At 54.0% G+C, this 18,450-nt stretch overlaps 2 protein-coding genes across 5 annotated transcripts; one reads left to right on the top strand and one right to left on the bottom strand.

Annotated features, from left to right (window-relative positions):
* Nucleotides 1-1,149: 1,149 nt before the first annotated feature.
* On the top strand, nucleotides 1,150-6,262 carry LOC135423295 (hydroxyacylglutathione hydrolase-like protein). Of its 2 annotated transcripts, none has more exons than XM_064673386.1 (8): nucleotides 1,150-1,493; nucleotides 2,342-2,406; nucleotides 2,487-2,604; nucleotides 3,086-3,194; nucleotides 3,389-3,492; nucleotides 3,638-3,739; nucleotides 3,824-3,900; nucleotides 4,206-6,262. In XM_064673386.1, the coding sequence occupies exons 1-8, from the start codon at nucleotides 1,389-1,391 to the stop codon at nucleotides 4,369-4,371; spliced, it is 846 nt and encodes a 281-aa protein (XP_064529456.1). In that variant the 5' UTR covers nucleotides 1,150-1,388; the 3' UTR covers nucleotides 4,372-6,262. The 2 variants fall into 2 exon arrangements, with proteins under 2 accessions (XP_064529456.1, XP_064529455.1); XM_064673385.1 differs by having other exon boundaries at nucleotides 1,156-1,493; nucleotides 3,821-3,900.
* Nucleotides 6,263-7,019: 757 nt separating this feature from the next.
* CIAO3 (cytosolic iron-sulfur assembly component 3) lies at nucleotides 7,020-18,303 on the bottom strand. Of its 3 annotated transcripts, none has more exons than XM_064673377.1 (11): nucleotides 18,171-18,303; nucleotides 16,723-16,818; nucleotides 15,469-15,612; nucleotides 15,082-15,214; nucleotides 14,298-14,432; nucleotides 13,892-14,010; nucleotides 12,328-12,457; nucleotides 12,027-12,099; nucleotides 9,508-9,642; nucleotides 8,368-8,525; nucleotides 7,020-7,457 (listed from the first exon to the last, which is right to left on the bottom strand). In XM_064673377.1, exons 1-11 carry the CDS (start codon nucleotides 18,234-18,236, stop codon nucleotides 7,222-7,224), a joined length of 1,425 nt encoding a protein of 474 aa, XP_064529447.1. In that variant the 5' UTR covers nucleotides 18,237-18,303; the 3' UTR covers nucleotides 7,020-7,221. The 3 variants fall into 3 exon arrangements, with proteins under 3 accessions (XP_064529447.1, XP_064529448.1, XP_064529449.1); XM_064673378.1 differs by lacking the exon at nucleotides 18,171-18,303 and adding an exon at nucleotides 16,970-17,183; XM_064673379.1 differs by lacking the exon at nucleotides 15,469-15,612.
* Nucleotides 18,304-18,450: the final 147 nt, after the last annotated feature.

The following is an 18,450-nucleotide window of genomic DNA, read 5'->3' as shown; positions in this document are numbered from 1 at the left end:
TGTTGGGATGTTGGGATCCTCTGGGGCTTTATTCAAGGTCTTGTGACAAGTGTATTTTCTTGTGAAAGGAGAAGGGAGCAGGTTCAGCACTGGTTTGCTGCCTGTGAGCGAGTTCCCTCCTGCACAAGTGGCAATTGGGACGGGAAGGACATTTGAGGGGCTGGAAGGGCAATGGAGCTGGGGAAGGGGCTGGAGCACCAGGAGCAGCTGAGGGAGCTGGGGGGACTCAGCCTGGAGAAAAGGAGGCTCAGGGGGGACCTTCTGGCTCTGCAACTCCCTGACAGGAGGGGGGAGCTGGGGGGGGTTGGGCTCTGCTCCCAGGGAACAAGGGACAGGAGGAGAGAAAACAGCCTCAGGTTGTGCCAGGGGAGGGTCAGGTTGGATACTGGGAAAATTCCTTCACTGAAAGTGTTGTCCAGCCCTGGCACAGCTGCCCAGGGCAGAGGTGGAGTCCCCATCCCTGGTGGGGTTTAAAAACCCCGTGGATGTGGTACTTGGGGACGTGGGTTAGTGGTGGCCTTGGCAGTGCTGGGGAAATGGTTGGACTCGATCTCAGTGGGCCTTTCCAACCTAAATTATTCTATTTGGGGCGGACCACGGTCAACCCTGAACCAGGATTTGTGTCCAGCTGGGAAAGGCACTGGAGCAGGGCTCTGCCCCTGCCCTTCCTGTGCCTTCGGTGCTTTCTGGGTTCAGTGGGCTCCTGACCCCGGAGCTCTGCCTTGGCGGGGCACCAGCCCCTCCCAGCCCCCCCCGAACCGGTGACCAGGACCACTCTTACCATGTCCCAGCACCGGGGTTTCCATCACCTACTGGGCACCGCCCCCGGCCCCGCCAGCGCCCGGAGCCCCCCACCGCTGTCCTTGTCCCCTGTTTGCAGTGGGAGCGACACTGCTGGGCTGGGGGGGACCCCGCGTGTCCCCAGCCTGCCTCCTCCCTCCCGGCCGGACCCGTGGGACCCCAGGGTGATGCACGGGGGGGGTGTCACCGTGGGAAGTTCCCTTTTCCCCCTCCTTTCCCAGCGCGGCGCTGCGGGACCCGCATCGCCCGCGTGTGTGTGTGTGTGTGTGTGCGGTGTGTGTGTGTGTGTGTGCGGGGTGTGTGTGTGCGCGCGCGTGTGTGTGTGTGTGTGTGTGTGTGTGTCTGTGTGTCTGTGTGTGCGGGGTGTGCGTGGAGGGGCCGTGCGGGCTCTCCCCGCCCCACGCTGCGTGATCCGCCCCGCACCGCACCGGCGGGGGCGGGACACGCCGCCCGCCCCGCCCGCAGGTACCGCCGCGTCCCGCGGGGGCTCGGGGGGTCCGTGGGGGCCGGGCGGGGGTCCCGCACCCCCCTTTCTCTGCGTGTCCACCCCCTCGCTTTGCCGCCGCGGCCGGCGCCGGTGCGGGACCATGAAGGTGAAGGTGATCTCGGTGCTGGAGGACAACTACATGTACCTGGTGATCGAGGAGAGCACCCGCGACGCCGTCGCCGTGGACGCCGCGGTCCCCAAAAGGGTGAGAGGCGGTCGGACCCCCCCCTTCCCCCCGGGTGGGCTGCGGGTCCTACGCGGGGGCTGTGCCCGTGGGACAGCGGGGTGTATCCACGGGCATCCCACCGGCGGGACCGGCCCCCTTCATCCCTGATGGAATGTGGGGGGTGCTGGACCCCTCTCCCACCCACCCCTGGGCTGCGGGGGGATTCCGTGTTGCCTTGACCGTGCGGAGTCTTACAGACCCCGCAGCGAGTGAGAATAAGCCGGAATAAACCTTTGGAGCGGTTCTCCCGTGCCCAGTCCCGCGTCCCAGGAGCTGCGGGGAGGGCAGTGCCCGGGGTCGCCGTGACCCCCCGTGCCCCCGCCCGGGCTGTTGCGCATCGTGCAAAGGCTGTCGCGGTTTTTAAGCGTTTGGTGCTGACTCGGACGTTTCCTTCCTCTCCGAGGAGCGTAATCGGGAGCTGCCGGAGGGCTTGTTCCTGGCCCTGAATGTTAAGTTGGCATTAGGAGCCTGCTGGCAGCTGGGCCGGGCTTGGCAGCCCCACGTGGCCGCTCGCCCGGCCAGGGTGGGTTGCGAGGCCACCATTTCCCTGCACGGCTCCTCTGTGGTGTCGCTGGCCATAAAATGCCACCGCTCCCATGGGAGCAGCGTGTTCTCATCCCCCTGCTCTGCTCTGGGTTGAGCCTTCATCCCACCCCTCAGCCCATGGATGCTCAGCAGATGGCTTGGGTGATTCCCGTGCCCTGGTCAGCCGGGTCCCTCACCCATGGAGTGGTGCCACAGGGGACAGGTCCTACAGTGGCTGTCCCAGCCATGGGTGGGTCACCCCCCCTGCCCGCTCATGTCCCACTGCACTGGGTCCCTTTCAGCTGCTGGAGATCATCAGGAAGGAGGACGTGGTGCTCAGGGCCATCCTCACCACCCACCACCACTGGTAAGTGCGGCCAGGTCGGGGTGGCTGTGGCCTTTCCCGTTCCCTTTCCCGAGTGCCCATTCCCTCCTCTGCTGGCACAGGGACCACGCGAGGGGCAACGAGGAGCTGGCACGGCTGTGCCCGGGGCTGAGGGTGTTTGGGGCCGACCAGCGCATCGGGGCCCTCACGGACACGGTGACACACGGCCAGGAGCTCACGGTGCGTGGCCACGGGACCACGGGAGCGTCCAGGGCTCGGACCCCACACACGGGTCCTGCCTGGTAGGGCGGCTGGGGCTGGCATGGTGTGGTGGGGCTGGAGAGGGGCGATGGCAGGACCCCCTGTGGGGTGGCACTGTGATCCCTGGTGGGGTGGCACCGTGCTGGGGGCTGGGTTGGTGCTGCTGGGCTGTGCTCAGCTCTCTGTGCTCTGTGGCGGTTGCAGATGTGGCACCGTGGATTTGAGGCTGGGATGGGAGGGAAATCTCCTCCCCATTCCCAGCCCATTTGGAGTTGTGCTGGAGGATCCAGCCCTCTCCTGGGGCCCTGCTGCTCAATCCCATGGTCCAGGCATGTGCCACCTGGGCCTTATCCAGACCACCACTGTCACCTCTGTGACCCGCTGAGCCCGGGTGGGTGATGCCAAGGGGTGTGGGGGGCATCTCTCTCCTCAGTGGGATCCTGACCCTCTCTCCCCACAGTTCGGGGCCATCCGGGTGAGGTGCCTTTTCACCCCCTGCCACACCTCAGGCCACATGTGCTACTTCATGTGGGAGGACGATTCCCCGGATGCTCCTGCCCTCTTCTCAGGTATCCCACCCTGCCCACGTGCCCCCCGTGGGTCCTGGGGACACGGGACATGCTCCCCGTGTGCTCCTGTCCCCTCACACCCGGCACTCCCGAGGTGAATCCGCAGTGTGGGGGCACCCCTGGCACCCACCCCTGGCACCCACCCCTGGGCACAGGTCGGGGGGCCCCTCCATGCCCAGAGCCCTTTCCCGCAGGTGACACCCTGTTCGTGGGAGGCTGTGGGCAGTTCTTCGAGGGCACAGCAGAGCAGATGTACACGAACCTCACCCAGATCCTGGGGGCTCTGCCCAAGGACACGGTGAGTCCCACAGCACCCACCCCTGGGAGGGACCCTGCAGTCAGGAGGGGGCTGGAGGCTGGCACAGCCTGTCCCATGGTGGGGATGGGTTGGATCCAGCCCTTGGAGCAGGTTTGATGCCGGGTCCTTCCCGCTGGATCCACAGAAGGTGTTTTGTGGTCACGAATGCACCGTCCGGAACCTCAAATTCGCCCTGAAAGTGGAGCCAGAGAATGAAATGGTGAAGGAGAAACTCGCCTGGGCCAAGGTAAGTGGCTGTGCCCCCCGGGGTGGGGCCCAGGGGCGTTGGATGCCAGCGGGATCCTGGATGTCTCTGGTCCCTCGGCAGCAGCGGGATGACGAGGACCTGCCCACGGTGCCCTCGACGCTGCAGGAGGAGTTTCTCTACAACCCCTTCCTGAGGGTCATGTAAGCAGTGCCAATGCCTGGGGGGGCAAAGGGCCCCCAAAATCCACTCCCCTGTCCCCTCCAGCAACATCCCCTCTCTCAGTAGCTTCACTGACCAGTGGGAATCCCAAGCCCTGAGGGAGGGGAGGGTGCTGGGCCATGGGGCCCCACTTGCCCAGCACAAGGCCCGTGTGCCCCAGCAGTGCCCGGCACCGGGATGGGACTCCCCAGCACCAGGATGGGACTCTGTGGTGTCCATGCCAGTGGAGAGGGGGCAGGGGTCCTGTCCTGCCCCCCGTGGCACAGCAGAGCTGCTCTCCCCACAGGGAGGAGCCCGTGCAGAGGTTCACGGGCCAGACGGACCCTGTGGAGGTGCTGAGGACGCTCCGCACCGAGAGGGACAACTTCAAGAAGCCCAAGGAGAGGCCCAACCCCCCGGCCATGCTGGCCTTCGACTGGGGGCTCTTCAGCCCCTTCCTGGAGAAGCAGTGACGTCCTCGCCATGCCGGGGGTCCCTCCTGGCTGTGCCAGCCTGGACTCGCTCCCAGTTGGGAACTGGTGTTTGTCATTAACCTGCTCGTCCGAGGCCGCTCCGCTCTGCTCTGCTCTCCCTCCGGCTCCGTGTCTGGCTCCCGGGGCAGTCCCAGGGGAGCAGGAGCACGTGGGTGCCTTGGGAGAGCCCAGGCTGTGGTGACCCCCCTGCTGCGCTGGGGCTGCTGCTGGCAGAGGGCCTGGAGATGTTTTTGGAGACGGGAGATTCCCACTCTCCCAGTGCTGGGATCAGGGTGGGAGCTGCCGCCCGTCCCACAGCCCCATTCCCACGGAAAAGGGGGGATGCTCAGGGACTGTGGTGCTGTAACCCACCAGGCTGTCAGGCTCTCCTGCCTGTCCTCCTGCCAGGCCTGGGGGCTGCACCCCATTCCCAGGGGATTGTCTGAAGCAGCCACGTGGCTCCGGAGCCCCTGGGCCCCTCCCAGGCCTGGGATGGGCAGGGATGAGGACACTTTGAGACCCAAGGGAAGCTGGGCAGTGACTGGTGTCACTGGTGTCTGTGGTACCCACCCAGCTCCACCCTGCACTGACAGACACCCTCAGCACAGCAGGGTTTTGGTGGGTTTTTCCCATTTTTCCCTATTTTTCTAGTGGATAACACTGTGTAGGGCTCTGTAACAGTCGCTGCCTTCAGGAGCCATTGGAACCCCTCAGCCCACGTGGGATGTGCTCAGTGGAGCCCAGGAATGCCCCAACCCACTGGCTTTGGGAGATGCTTTCCAAGGTGTGACAGATTTTAGGCTGCCACACATCCATTGCTTTTTTCTTCCAAGATAAAAACTGGAAAACACTTGGCTGCAACCACACGGACATTGCCTTGCCTTCACACCAGGGGCCAGGGGACAGCCCTCAGGCCTTCTCAGCCTCCCTTTGTGCAACATCAGGGCTGTATTTGAGCTTTTTTTTAGCTCTGAGAAATGTGCAGTTTTATTTGCAGCTGGGGGGAGGCACATTGGACTAGTAAAGCAATTTTTGTGGAGAAAATTGGGCTTTGATGGCAGCTTCCAGGCTGGAATAGAGTTGATTTCAGGGTCTTTCATGTGAACTGGAGTTTGGGTTGTGGCTGTTTCTTCCCTGGCTGCAAACTAGGCTGAGGTTTTCTTTTTTGCCTTTTATTAATAGTTTAGATTTACTCTCCCTCGTGGGAGGGGAAGGATTAACCTGCTGCTCGAGCTGCCTCGGTACTGCTGCCTCAGAGTTCCTCAGTTCACGGGGAATGGTGGAGTTGTAGATGTAGCCGGGTGTTCCTCGGGAATTTGGTTTGTCCTGGGAGCAGGGATGCACCCATGTGTGCTCAGGGAGGGTCTCTGAGCTGTCCCTGAGCTCACAGGGCCACAGCTCAAGGGCTGGGAGAAATTCCAGCTGCTCTTGGTGCCATGGCAGGAACACCCCCCAGAACACCCCCCTGGAACACCCAGGAACAGGAATCTGGGGGGTGTTCTGGGTGACTTTTGTGATCTGTGTGTTGGCAACCCAGGAACTGGAGAGGAGACAAAGTGTAGAGCCCTGATTACTTAATTTACAGCTAATTGAGCTTAATTTATTGTGCATTTCTGGCCTGACGTGCATGTGCTCAGCAGACACAGTTTCCTCTGCACTCCCAGCACTCCAGGCTGGCTCTGTGGGAGCACTGGCACCTCTCCCTGGCCATGGAATTTTATGGTTTAGCCAAACCCTGGGTGTTATGAATCCCTGAAACCACCAACTTGCTCGTCAGGAGGGTGGGGAGGGGGAGGCAGTGGGAGATTCTTGCCTTAGAACACTGTGAACTCACTGACTGATCAACACCTGAAAAATGTAAAGCTTTTAATTAAAACCATTAAAAATGTAATTTCCACTGTTGTTTTGCTTTGAACAAGCAGCAGAGGAGGCTCTGAGGAGACACAGGCAGGTGAAGGTGTGGCAGCTTCGGTTCCTGCCAGCCCCAAGGTCAAGGTAACTGAGGGAGAGTCAGTGCTGATTTTGGGAGGAATTTCCTCATGGAAAGGACTCAGGGAGGTGGTGGAGGTGTCCAAGGAAGGCCTGGCCGTGGCACTCAGTGCTCTGGGCTGGGGGACAAGGTGGGGATGGGGCACAGGGGGGATCCATGGGCTGGAAGGGCTTTTCCAACTTTAATGATTCTGGAATTCTGTGCCCAGGGTATGGACACAGGGCAGCCTGGGCTGGACACAGAGAGAGATGCAATTGCCCACAGTACAGATAATTATTATAACTAAAGGAAATCCCAGGGTTTTTCTTCAACATTCATTCCAGACCCATTCCAGCAGGAACCAAAGCAGCTCCAGAGCTGCTCCCAGGCTGCTGGAACCCTCCTGAGGGCACAGAACCTGCAGCTGCCCCCAGGGGCAGTGAATGGAGAACCCCAAGGCCTAATTAGACCATTTCTAATTAAATGAGGATGTTCCAGCAGAGGCACCCATAAAAGTGGATAAACTGATCCCAGAGAGGCCAAATCCTGCCCTGAGCCAGATCCCTTGGCACCTTAAATTCATCACTTCTGGTGGGAATAGGCTGGCAAAGGGAGGGCAGATTCAGCCCACAGAGACTGTGCAGAGGCTGGGATGCATTTCTGCTTCTTTAAACACGTGTTTTAAGTTAGTGTTTGGTTTTTATTTACATCTCTCCAATAGTTATTAAGCTGAAGGAATTATTAGTGCCGGGCTCTACGACCATTCCCATCTTCTCCTTTCCAGAGGCAGGAATTCCATAGAACTTCAGCTGTCCTTTGAGAATCATAAATAGAGCTGGGTTACAAAGGCACTGAGGATGTGTCTCTGGGCTTGTCAGCATTCACCACTTGATGTTGAAGCTTGTGTTTGCTTTCTCCACGGGGTGATATTCCGTGTGCAGCGTTCCCACAGCCTTCTCCGAGTCCCTGCCTCCCAGCCAGTGCTCGTACAGCTCAGCCACAGCCTGGTTCTCCTCTGGAATCTCAGCCTTTGGAGACTCATACAACCTCTCCACGTGCTGCAGCTCGTCCTTGGATCCCCCCTCCAGCTTGATCTGCCCTCCTCCGTTCAAACAACCTGCGGCAACAACGGAGAAAACCCAGTGGAGAAGGAACTTGAGCTTCAGCAGGAAAAACACAATGGAAAAACTACAGTTACTCTGCACCTGCAAACACTTGCAGAACTGAAAACACCCTCAGAATGGAGGTTTACTCCCAGTTATCTCCCCACAGCAGGGCCACAGGGCAGGGAGATCCTGGCTGTGCCTGTGGCCAGCTGGGAACGTGCCAGGAGTTCCAGTCCTTATCTCCTGCCTCCAGAAGAGGGTCAGAGCACACTCCAGGTGAATCCAGGCTTGGAGCCACAACTGAGGGCAAAGGAAACATGCCTGGGATGTATTCTGGGGTGCTGGGAGCTGAGCTCTGCAGTGAGAGGTTGCCCAGAGCAGTGTCAGGCGCTGGAGCTGTGCAGACCCTCGGGAGGGAGAAGTGGCTTCCAAGTGCCAAAAGTAGCCCCTCAGCATCAGCCCAGGCTGGGATCAAGCTGCCCCTGCTCCCTGCTGGCTGATTCCAAGAGAGCCAGGAGGGAGGGAAAGGAAACTAAGTGGAAAATGGAATAAAATAGGTAGGAAGAGACCTTCCTGACCAGCAATGTTTTCTAAAAGTGTAATGGCCAGTTTTGTGCAATTTTAGGGGAAAAATCCCCTCAGGTAACGAAGAGCTCAGAAAATCAGGAAACCCTCCTTAAAAGCACTAAGTGTGCAAATTTTGTGTGATGGAATTTAACAGCAGTTACTTAAATCCTGAGGCATTACTGGCTTAGAGGCAGGAAAATCCACAACCAGCCCTGAGATTGTGATGCTGGGACTGTCACACCTCCAGAGGTCACGGCTGTGCCACAACACTCAGGATGTGAAATCACCTATTTTCTTGTATTTAAGCTTAATTTCATAGAGCATCTCCCAGCTCTGGATTTGCAGCAGCCCCACCTGAGGGACAGGCCATGACCTCCACGTAGTGATACGGAGACTTCCCCCGTTTCAGCTTCTGCACCAGGTTCTGGATGTTCCGAAATCCATAAGCCAGAGCAAACTGAAGCAGGACTTCTCCATCCCTCTGCAGAGTCACCTCCTGGAAGTCCTTGTTTCTGAGGAACCAGAGCAGAGGAAATGTCTTACCCAAATGAACTTCTATTTTAAACTTCAAAGGGCCCTGAGCTAAACCCAAGTTCTCTGTGAATCTTATTTGAGAGCTGTCCTAGTTCTTTGCCATCCAAATAAAATATGAAGGAACTACTTCCAGATCTTTCTCCAGGCTTGTTTGAGGAGCTGCCACCTGAGCAGAGTTTGCTGAAGGACACCTGTGCTGAATAAATCCTTAAAAGCTCAGCAAATGGAGCCTTTCACTGTGACAGACCTGAAGCCACTGAGGGAATTTTTAACTTGCAATGGGCCATAAAACCAGGGAGCGAACCAAGACTGAAGGATTCCAGACTCCAAAGGTTAGTGGGAATACTTGTTCCTGATAAAAAAAGTAAGTAATTTGTTTTTTATCACATATTTCATATCAGGACTGTTTCTTCTGCTTCCTGGACCAGGGAATCCTAAACATAAATGTTGTTCATCGGGGATATAATTAATTACAAATGATATATTAAGTTATAGCTGGGAAGGTAGAAGGAATCTCAGGTGAAGGAGCCTCAATGCCCAAACTCATGTGACTTGTTTATAGTTTAAACAGAGCCCTAAAGCCCTCACACGAGGTTTTTTTCTGTGATCAATAATTAGTGATAAATCTACTTTATTGGTGTGATCAAAGGTGAGGAAGCCCAGATTCATGGGAGCTCTGCCTTCTAAATTATTCTAAAAATTGCCTGCAACTTGACACTGGGAAAATGCACCAGGCCAAACTAAAGTGTGTGGGTGGAGAAGGGGTTGGAAATCTCCAGGGGAAAGGCAGCCCAGAGTGGCTGATTTATTGCTCAGCAACTGGGGGAGTGAGGAGGCAACTCTCAAGCCTGGAAGCAAAATGTTGAACATTGCAAAGAAAATCTCAGCCCATTAGCAAGATAACAGCATGGAGAGAATTCCAAAAAACCAGTGCTTTCTGTAGGATTTCCAGCTTCTTACTTTAGAGGTTTGTACTCAATGGCATCCACGTGAATCCCAAAGAGCTCCTTGGCTGCGTGCCTGTAAATGTGCTCCAGGTATCCCCCTGAGCCCCCTCCAGGGTGGGTGCTGAGCTCCTCTGCTGCACTGCTGAGCCTGGGGAGGGAGAGAGAGGCACCTTTAGGGGGATCTTTGGTCAAACAAACAGCCAACACGAACACAGAGGGCCAGGGCACTGAGGAACAGCAGAAGAAGCCACAAACCAGCTCCCTTTGAGCTCCAGCTTTTCCCTTTCTCTGGGAACCAATTTATAGCCCCAGAGACCACCAGGTTTGACCCTGTGCTGCTCACTGGGAATGGTGTCATGTGCCACAGGTTGTGGCTGCCCCATCCCTGAAGTGTCCAAGGCCAGGCTGGACAGGGCTTGGAGCAACCTGGGCTAGTGGAAGGTGTCCCTGCCCATGGCAGGGGGTGGCACTGGATGAGCTTTAAGGTCCTTCCAACCCAAACCATCCCAGGGTTCCAGCAGTGCCAGGACTTTTGCTCCCTCCACGGCTGTTTCAGCAGGATCCTGGTTCAAGTTCACCACGTTTTTTCTGTTGAACAACTCTGTTACCACCAGTCCTGGAACTCCAGCTCTGCACAGCCAATCCCATCTCCCTGCCAGGCCAGAACTCCACCAGCTCTGCAGAATCGTGGCAGTGTTCCTCAGGAAGAGCTCCACACATGGAAGCCACAACAATAGCTTTTGTTAGGAGAGGAGAAGGAGCTGAGGGATCTCTCTGCAGCCCTGCTCAGGCAGTGACACTTGGATTCTCCCACTGACAGCTGTGGAGGGGAAAACACTTGAACCGGGGCCAAAGTTTCAAGTCCAATGGAAGCTGTTGCCTCTGGCAGATAAAATCTTTGCTGTGGAAGAGCTGCTGAAGCCCCAGCTGAGGCTGCAGGAACTATTTTTAATTTGCTGTTGTTTACAGGAACTGAGCCCCATCCCACCCCCTGTGTGTCTGCCCTCACGTACAGCTCCTCTCCCCAGAAGAAGCTGCCAGGAAGCTCCGGCGCTGGCCCGGAGCAAACGGTTATCCCAGCAAAACTCCTGGGATTTCTGGCACTTCAGCCCATCCTTGCTGCCAAATGTAATAACCTTAATGGGCTTTTGCACGTGCTGGGGGATAAAGCAGAACAACAGGCCTTGGGCTGCCTGTGGGCAGGCTCCAGTTCCCAAGGAATACGTGCTGTTTGGAGCCAGACAATCCCCGAGGACGTGGGAGCCCTGGGAGGCTGTGGAGGCACTTGCTCATCCCCAGCACGAGGCCTGGTGCTCACAATGTTCTCCTGAGCAGCTGCCCAGAGATCTTTATCAGGTAATTAGATGTTCAGTTCCCTGTTATAACTGACACTTCCAGATGGTCATTCCCTAAGGGAAGGCAAATCCTTGAGGATCATTTTTTCCCCTCGGTTTTCTGCTCGTGGTGTAACAAAAAGCAGGTGGAAGACAAGGGTGTGTTGACATGGGCAATGTCTGAAGTTGTGCTTTTGGGACTCCAGTGTCTGAAGGGGCTACAAGGAAGGTGGGGAGGGACCCTCATCAGGAATTGGAGTGACAGGACAAGGGGAATGGCTTCCCACTGCCAGAGGGCAGGGTTAGATGGGATACTGGAGAGAAATCCTTCCCTGTGAGGGTGGGGAGGCCCTGGCACAGGTTGCCCAGAGAAGTTGTGGCTGCTCCTGGATCCCTGGAAGTGTCCAAGGCCAGGTTGGACAGGGCTTGGAGCAACCTGGGCTAGTGGAAGGTGTCCCTGCCCATGGCAGGGGTTGGAATGAGATGAGCTTCAAGGTCCCTTCCAACCCAAACCATTCCAGGATTGTGATTCTACACTTAACCACCTCCTATAATTCTGAAAGGTGCTGCACGTGTCATTCTCTGTTCATTAATGTGCAAAGAGCTGTGGAGACATCTCTTTTACCCTGGAGAAAAGGCAGCTGGGGGTCTGTGCTCAGTGCAGACCCACCCCTGATGGCAGCTCAGGGTTTGACAGTCACCCAGGTCTGGGCAGTTGTCACTCAACCACATGTTGCTCTTCAGTTTGAAACAACTTCATTCTCATGTGGTTTATATCTCATTTTTCTTTACAAATGGGCTTCTAGAGATGAGCTGTGGGGCCTTAAATATTTCTTCTTTATGCTTTAACTCTGGGATCCTCACAGTAGCTCTGACAATTAGGAACAAAGGGCAGTACCAGCTTTGTTTCACTGACACTGAGCCAGATTCCTTCCCTTTTCAAGGCTTGCAGGGAGGTTTTTGTGGGATTGCACCAGCAACCTGTGAGTAACAGGAGCTGGAGTAAGTGAATCCAGTGGGAATTCATCCTATTCTGGACATTACTTTAACTCCCAATTGTGCTGGTTCAAGTGACACAAGAAGACAAAGCAAACCCACACACACTGGGTAGAACAGTGGTGGAAAGGGGAATCCAGTGAAGAACTCTGTCAACACTGGATGACAGAGAACAGGACTGGGATGAGATTTTTTTTCTTACATGGTATCCAAGGGACCAGGATCTACATCTGAGAGAGATACTCCTTCTTGTTCCAACAGCTTTAGCACTTCTCCTAAAACAGAACCAGCCAGAAACAGTTCTTATTTTGGGGATAAAGGAAAACAGACCAGTACCTAAGGCTGCACCTACATTTTTAGCAGGGCATGATTTGCACTATTAAAGTGCAAATATACATCAATATTCATCCCACATGGCCTCTATCAGAGACAAAGGGTCAGTAAAACCAGGAAACCCTTGGCTCTGAGGCTTCCAGAATGAGTTGACTCCCTGTGGCTCTTACCTGTGGTGATCACACAGTCCACATCCCTGGTTTGGTACTGCTGGTTGAAAAAGTCTGGCCTGGAGGCCTCGAGCTTTTTGTCATAACAGGGCATCACTGTGACGTGGTAAATCTGGTCAGGGGTCAGGTGCTGCAAGAAAGACAGAGCTGGGCAGTTGGATCAGCCAAAATCCCACCTGTCCTGAGGGAGGTGTTTTCCAGGTACAAATGGGAATGGTGAAATTAATGCCACCAAGCCCCTGGAAATAACCCCCATTCTTACTGAATAGTTATATATATTTATTTATATATACATTAAATTATTTCTCTCCTAGAAGCCAATTTCAGTTTGTAGCAAGTGTCAGCAGTTTGGTCCTTTACAGGTTTCATGGAATCCTGGAAAGGTTTGGGTTGGAAGGGACCTTAAAGCTCATCCAGTCCCACTCCCTGCCATGGGCAGGGACACCTTCCATTAGCCCAGGTTGCTCCAAGCCCTGTCCAACCTGGCCTGGGACACTTCCAGGGATGGGGCAGCCACAGCTGCTCTGGGCAACCTGTGCCAGGGCCTCAAGACCCCCACAGGGAAGGATTTCTCTCCAATATCCCATCTAACCCTGCCAACTGGCAGTGGGAAGCCATTCCCTGTGTCCTGTCTCTCCTTGTAAATAGTCTGGGTCCATCTTTCCTGTCAGCTCCCTTCAGGCACTGGAAGCTTCCCCCCATCCTAGTGCAGATGATCCCAAGTCGGGCAGAGAGGTGAATCCCTGATGAAGCACTCAGGGAATATGTTTCTTCCATGCTCTTAAAACTCAGCCCCTGATCAGCAGCTGGAACACGATCTGGAGTCAGACAAAAACCTCAGGATCATCCAAGAACTAAACACAGGCCGAGGAAACAAGTCATTGACTCCAGGCCATTGTTTGAGTCCCTTGTGCCAAATATTCTCAGTAGCTGCCAATTTTTGTAACAAATATGCAATGTCAGCACCTCCTTAATGCAAGTGTTAAACCACTGCTCGTTAGAGGACAATTAATCACAGAGCCAGAAGTAGTGCTTAAGTTCCTTACAGGACAAATCTGGGCTATTTGCATAACTCCAGGCTGTGAACATCAAACTCACTCTTGGAAGGATTCCAGAGGTTACAGACTGAGGACAGAACTAAGTCCAGCTGCAACAGAACATCAAGTTGGGAATGAGGGAGTTGTTTTCAGACAAGACATGATCTGCACGTAAGCACTGACTGAGGCCTTGGCTGAGGGGAGCTGATGTGAAGTTACTCCCCAGCATGAAAAACCAGACCCAGACCAGATGGGAGCAGAAAGACACCGATAAAGAAGCTTCCCCAGCCTTCCCAAATAACACCCAGAGGTTTTAATTAGCCCCTGCAGCACGTGCTTAGTGTTGTGCCCTAGTTATGAACTTCTCATTAGATAAAACAGAAGTGAGGAAGATTCTTGCTTTGTAACCTTCTGCAGGGTAATTTTTACCTTTAAACGTGGATAACATAGCAAAAGAAAAAAAAAATCAGCCTAAAGTGTTCATTTTAGGTGGTTTTCCATCAGGAATAGCATGTTTAGACCCTTACCTGCTGTTCTGCAAAATAGCCCTTGACCAAGGAGCCCATGACCTGCTGGGGAGACTTGGTGGTGCTGATGTAGGGGATGATGAAGCTGCCGTGGGTCTTCTCTGCATAGCAGATCCAACCTGGAGGGAATGGAATTAGCAAACTAAACTTAAAAACAACAAGCAGGCCTTTACCTTGCCCATTCTCTCCCCAGTCTCAGGCTTTGGACTCATTAATAACCATTCTGAGCTTCACTCTAGCACAGAAAGCAAAGGATTCTCTGAGATCCTCGAGCAGCTGGGTCACCCCTGCTGTTAACACCAAGCTCTCTTTGTACTGAAGAGAGCAACCCTCCAGGTAAATGCAGCCATTTAAACCTTTCTGCCCAGCTTTGGGATTCTTAGTTCCAGTCTAACTCCCTGCATACCTGGGCAGGCAGAGGCCAGCATTGGCAGAGCCTTCCTGTCCTCGGTTTGCCTGCGGAAGCGTCTCACGAACTCCCGCTGACTCTCCAACAGGCTGAAGTTTCTGGAGAAAGTCGTGTCAAAAACATAGTGCACACCTAGGCAGAACAGCAACTGTGTTAAAATCCACAGCAGAGATGCAGCAAACTGCAGCAAAAAGCCTCTAGTTAAGCCAGATTCCAACTTATTTACAGGCACCAACCCCTGCAGTTGAGAGGGAGCCTTTTTCCCCAACACACCAGCACAGAAGAGGAGCAAAAGTGACAGGAGAGCTGGAAATCTAAAATGGAAAGTTCCTGTAAATGTTCCTTACCAGGTTTCATGGAATCATGGAATGGTTTGGGTCAGAAGGGACCTTAGAGGTCAGTTAATCCACCCCCTGCCATGGGCAGGGACACCTTCCACTGGCCCAGGTTGTTCCAAGCCCTGTCCAACCTGGCCTTGGACACTTCCAGGGATCCAGGGGCAGCCACAGCTTCTCTGGGCAACCTGTGCCAGGGCCTCCCCACCCTCCCAGGGAACAATTTCTTCCCCACATCCCATCTAACCCTGCCCTCTGGCAGTTTAAATCCATTCCCCCTTGTCCTGGCACTATCTGCCCCTATAAAAAGTCCCTCCAAGTTTATTCTGTGACTGAAGTTGGGGACAGTTTGGGGGTTAAATCCCCTCAACCCTGTGCTCTCAAACAGGCCTGTTTCACAGCCACCCCACAGCCCCTCTGGGATAACACAACAATCCCACACTTGCCTAAACTCTTCAGGAATGTTGTCAGCTTCTTGGCTGTTTCCAGAACACCCATTTTACACTTTGCAGCCAGGGAAGCTCTGGATTGAGGGGAAACAGAGACCACCACCAATTTCTGTTCATTGGGAGCAGCAGCCTTGGATAAAACCAAACAGAACCACTGTCAGACAACGTGGCACAGGCACAATTCCAGCACTGGAGCATCAGAAAGTACCTCACACATTAACTCTTCAGTCAGGAACTCACACAGAGCCCCTGAGAACTTTTTAAAAATGGGAACAACCCACGAGGGTGCACTAAAAACACTAAAAACACCCTCAGGGCTCTGAAAGTCCATTTTGCTGTGTGGTTCCCCCCCTGTTTGTGCAGATGCCACAACCTGTGGCCCACCTTGTTGCCAGCCAGCACTTTGCAGAGCTCCTCGTGGCTCTGCTGGGTGATGAGGACACTCTCTGCCGAAGTGATGCAGCCACTGCAGGCCAGGCAGTCATTCAGGGTGATTTTGGCCTTTTCCAGCTTCTGTGCTCCCCCATCCTACAAGGAAAGAGGGCACACTCAGCTCTGGGCTCAGGAGCTGCTTTGCCACCTTCACCACAAACAGGACCAAAGATGTTGCTCTTTTCCTGCTCTTGGTTCATCATCAGAGAAAGGAGATTTGGTTTCAGTCAGATGGGGTGGAAGGCACCTGAACTTGCTGGTTTTAATAGGATTGTTTGGCACAGAGATGGAAAGACTCCTCCCAGGCAGTGTGTGGCTTGTCACTGGAAGGAAACAGTTTTCATATCTGACCTGAATAAGTTGGTTTTCCCCTGAGAGTCTCCTCTAATTATCACTCCTGGATAAAGTCAGGAACAGGCAGAGCAATTAGGTGCTATTAAAACTATAAAATAAGAAACCAGACCCCTCTGGAAGTGCTGTATCCTCTTTTCTTTAGGTCAAAAGGTCACTATCTGCCTAAAATTAAAAGTATCATTCCCAGATGAATTCCCAGCTTGGTTAACTAAGTAATGCCAAAATTTTCTGTGAAAACAGGGAAACTGTTCTGCAAAACTCAATGGGAATTTTGGAAGGAGACTTATGAATTCAGCAGGATATTTGAGAAATAATTTGAAATATTATCAAAAAAAACAGAGCAAGATTTACTAAAAATATCCAGTTGAATCTCATTATGAGTGAGCACAAAAGGCATTGTCCCAAATAACCTGGAATTGCTGATCCTTAAGGACTGATGGCAAAATAAATTTCTCAGCTTTACTGCTCTAACACTGAAAATCACTGATTAATGTCAGTGTTTTAGAGCATAAAACTGACAAAAAATTGGAATTACTGCTTATAAAATCACCGCTTATAAGTTAATTTCTAAATTAAAATGCTCACAAATTAAAATCTAATAAATTGCTAATTGATAAAATGAAAATCATCACTGATTAATGTCAATGTTTCAGGGCATAAAACTGACACAAAAGTGAAATTACTGCTTAGAAATTAAAAAGTCAGACTTTGGGAAAAAAAGTACAAGAATGCTGCCAGCAGCAGCAACACTTTTCTATCATCTTGGTTCTCTTTGAGGCATTAATTATTCAAATAGTTAATATACTCCTTTTTCTGGGTGTTTTACACAATAATGATCACATTCCCACCTACCTGATCGATCTGGAAGTAGCTCCCATCTGCCTCAATCCTGATCTTTGCTGCTGCTTTTCCAGCCTGTTTTTCCACCTTGATGGGTTTGATACATTCCTGAAAGAGCAAGAAGGCCCCCAGTGAGGAGCTGAGCACCCGAGAGGTTGGTTTCACAGAAGTGGAACGATCAGGCACCAGTTCTGGACGGATCTGACTCCTCTCCCTTAAAACAGTGCTGTAAGAAAACATCCAAGGAAAGGCTCCTTACCCCTTTTGCACAGAAAGAACACCTTTCCAGCATCATTCCAGAAGCAGGGGATGCCTTTGCTGCTCCTTCTGAAGGATCTCAGCTCTGCTTTAGGGCTTTGACAGAGCAGCCCGTGGCCAGACCCTCCTCCCCAACCTCAGCCCATCCTCTGCTCCTGCGCTGGGGAGGAGTGGTCCGAGGACACGCGTCCTGCTGCCAGGGAAGTTTAATTCCATGGCAAAGGGCCCCTGAGGAGCTCCCTGGGCCAATTCCCGTTCCCTGTGCTGTTCCAGGGTGGAGTCCCTTTTTTTTTTTTTTTTTTTTTTTTTTTTTTTTGCATTTTGTGCCGTTTTTATTGTTCAGGCGCCGCCCGACTCCTCGTCCTGCTGCTCCAGCCCCGGCTCCTCTGCCTTGCACACCCTGCTCTGCCTCCGGGGCCCCCAAACTCATCCACCTCTCCTGCATTCCCTACACTTCCTGCAGGGTTCAGAGAACTCCTCGGTTCTACAGCGATCCCTCCCTGAAAGGCAAACAGTGAAGGATTCCCTTGGAAACCCAAGAACTAGAGGGAGAGCGAGCAGGGTTTGTTATTCCCCATCCCACTGATCTCATTTCAGGATGGTTCTCCCGCGGTTCCTGTCAGCAAATACATCCAGGGTTAATATTTTGCATACTCCAGGATGAGTATTTTGCATTCCGGGATGAGTATTTTGCATTCCAGGGTAAACATTTTGCACTCCAGGGTCAATATTTTGCACTTTTCCAGCGCCTGGAGCTTCTGGAAGCAGCCGAGCTGCCCCTCCTCGCTCGTCCCGCTGGCACAGCATCTGTGCGGGTGACTCGTGTGACAGGAACCTTCTTCAGGCTTAAGATTTTACTGGGAAGGGCCCAAACGAACACCCCACGGAGCGGGCTGGGGATCACTTGGCTGACCCCAGATTCCTGCCTGTCCCCAGCGGCTCGCACTGCCCTCGCTGTTCCCTGCGCTGGGGCTGGGAGGGACAGCGAGGAATGTCCATTTTCCCCCCTTTTCCCATCTCCCACAGCAGCAGGCGGTGTCTGAGAGGGGAGGGCAGGTCCCTGTGCAGTGACAGGACAGGGGGTAACTGTCACACACACCCTCCGCCCAACCCCCCGAGGGCCGTGTTCGCGCCCTCCCCGCGGGTGCTGGGGCAGTGCCTGACATCCCCCGGCAGCCCCCGGCCGCTCAGCCCGGCCCCACCTGTGAGGGGCCGATGAAATCGTCGAGGTCGGTGAGCTGCAGGACGCCGCTGAACCGCGCCGCCATGGCCGCCACGCCGCCGCAAAGCGGCGGGGCCAACCGTCGTGAAACCACGCCACACCGCCGCAAAGCGCGACACCACCCTGTCGTAAATCAAAGGAGAGGCGCTGCCGCAAAACGACGCGCCCTCCTGTCGTAAACCCCGATGCCGCACTGCTGCAAAATTATGCCACGCTGCCGTAAAGCACGGCGGGGAGTGTTTTGTTTTTTTTTTGTATTT

This window comes from Pseudopipra pipra, chromosome 16, assembly GCF_036250125.1.
Source record: "Pseudopipra pipra isolate bDixPip1 chromosome 16, bDixPip1.hap1, whole genome shotgun sequence".
NCBI classification, from domain to species: domain Eukaryota; kingdom Metazoa; phylum Chordata; class Aves; order Passeriformes; family Pipridae; genus Pseudopipra; species Pseudopipra pipra.
This window is presented reverse-complemented; position numbering and strand designations above follow the sequence as displayed.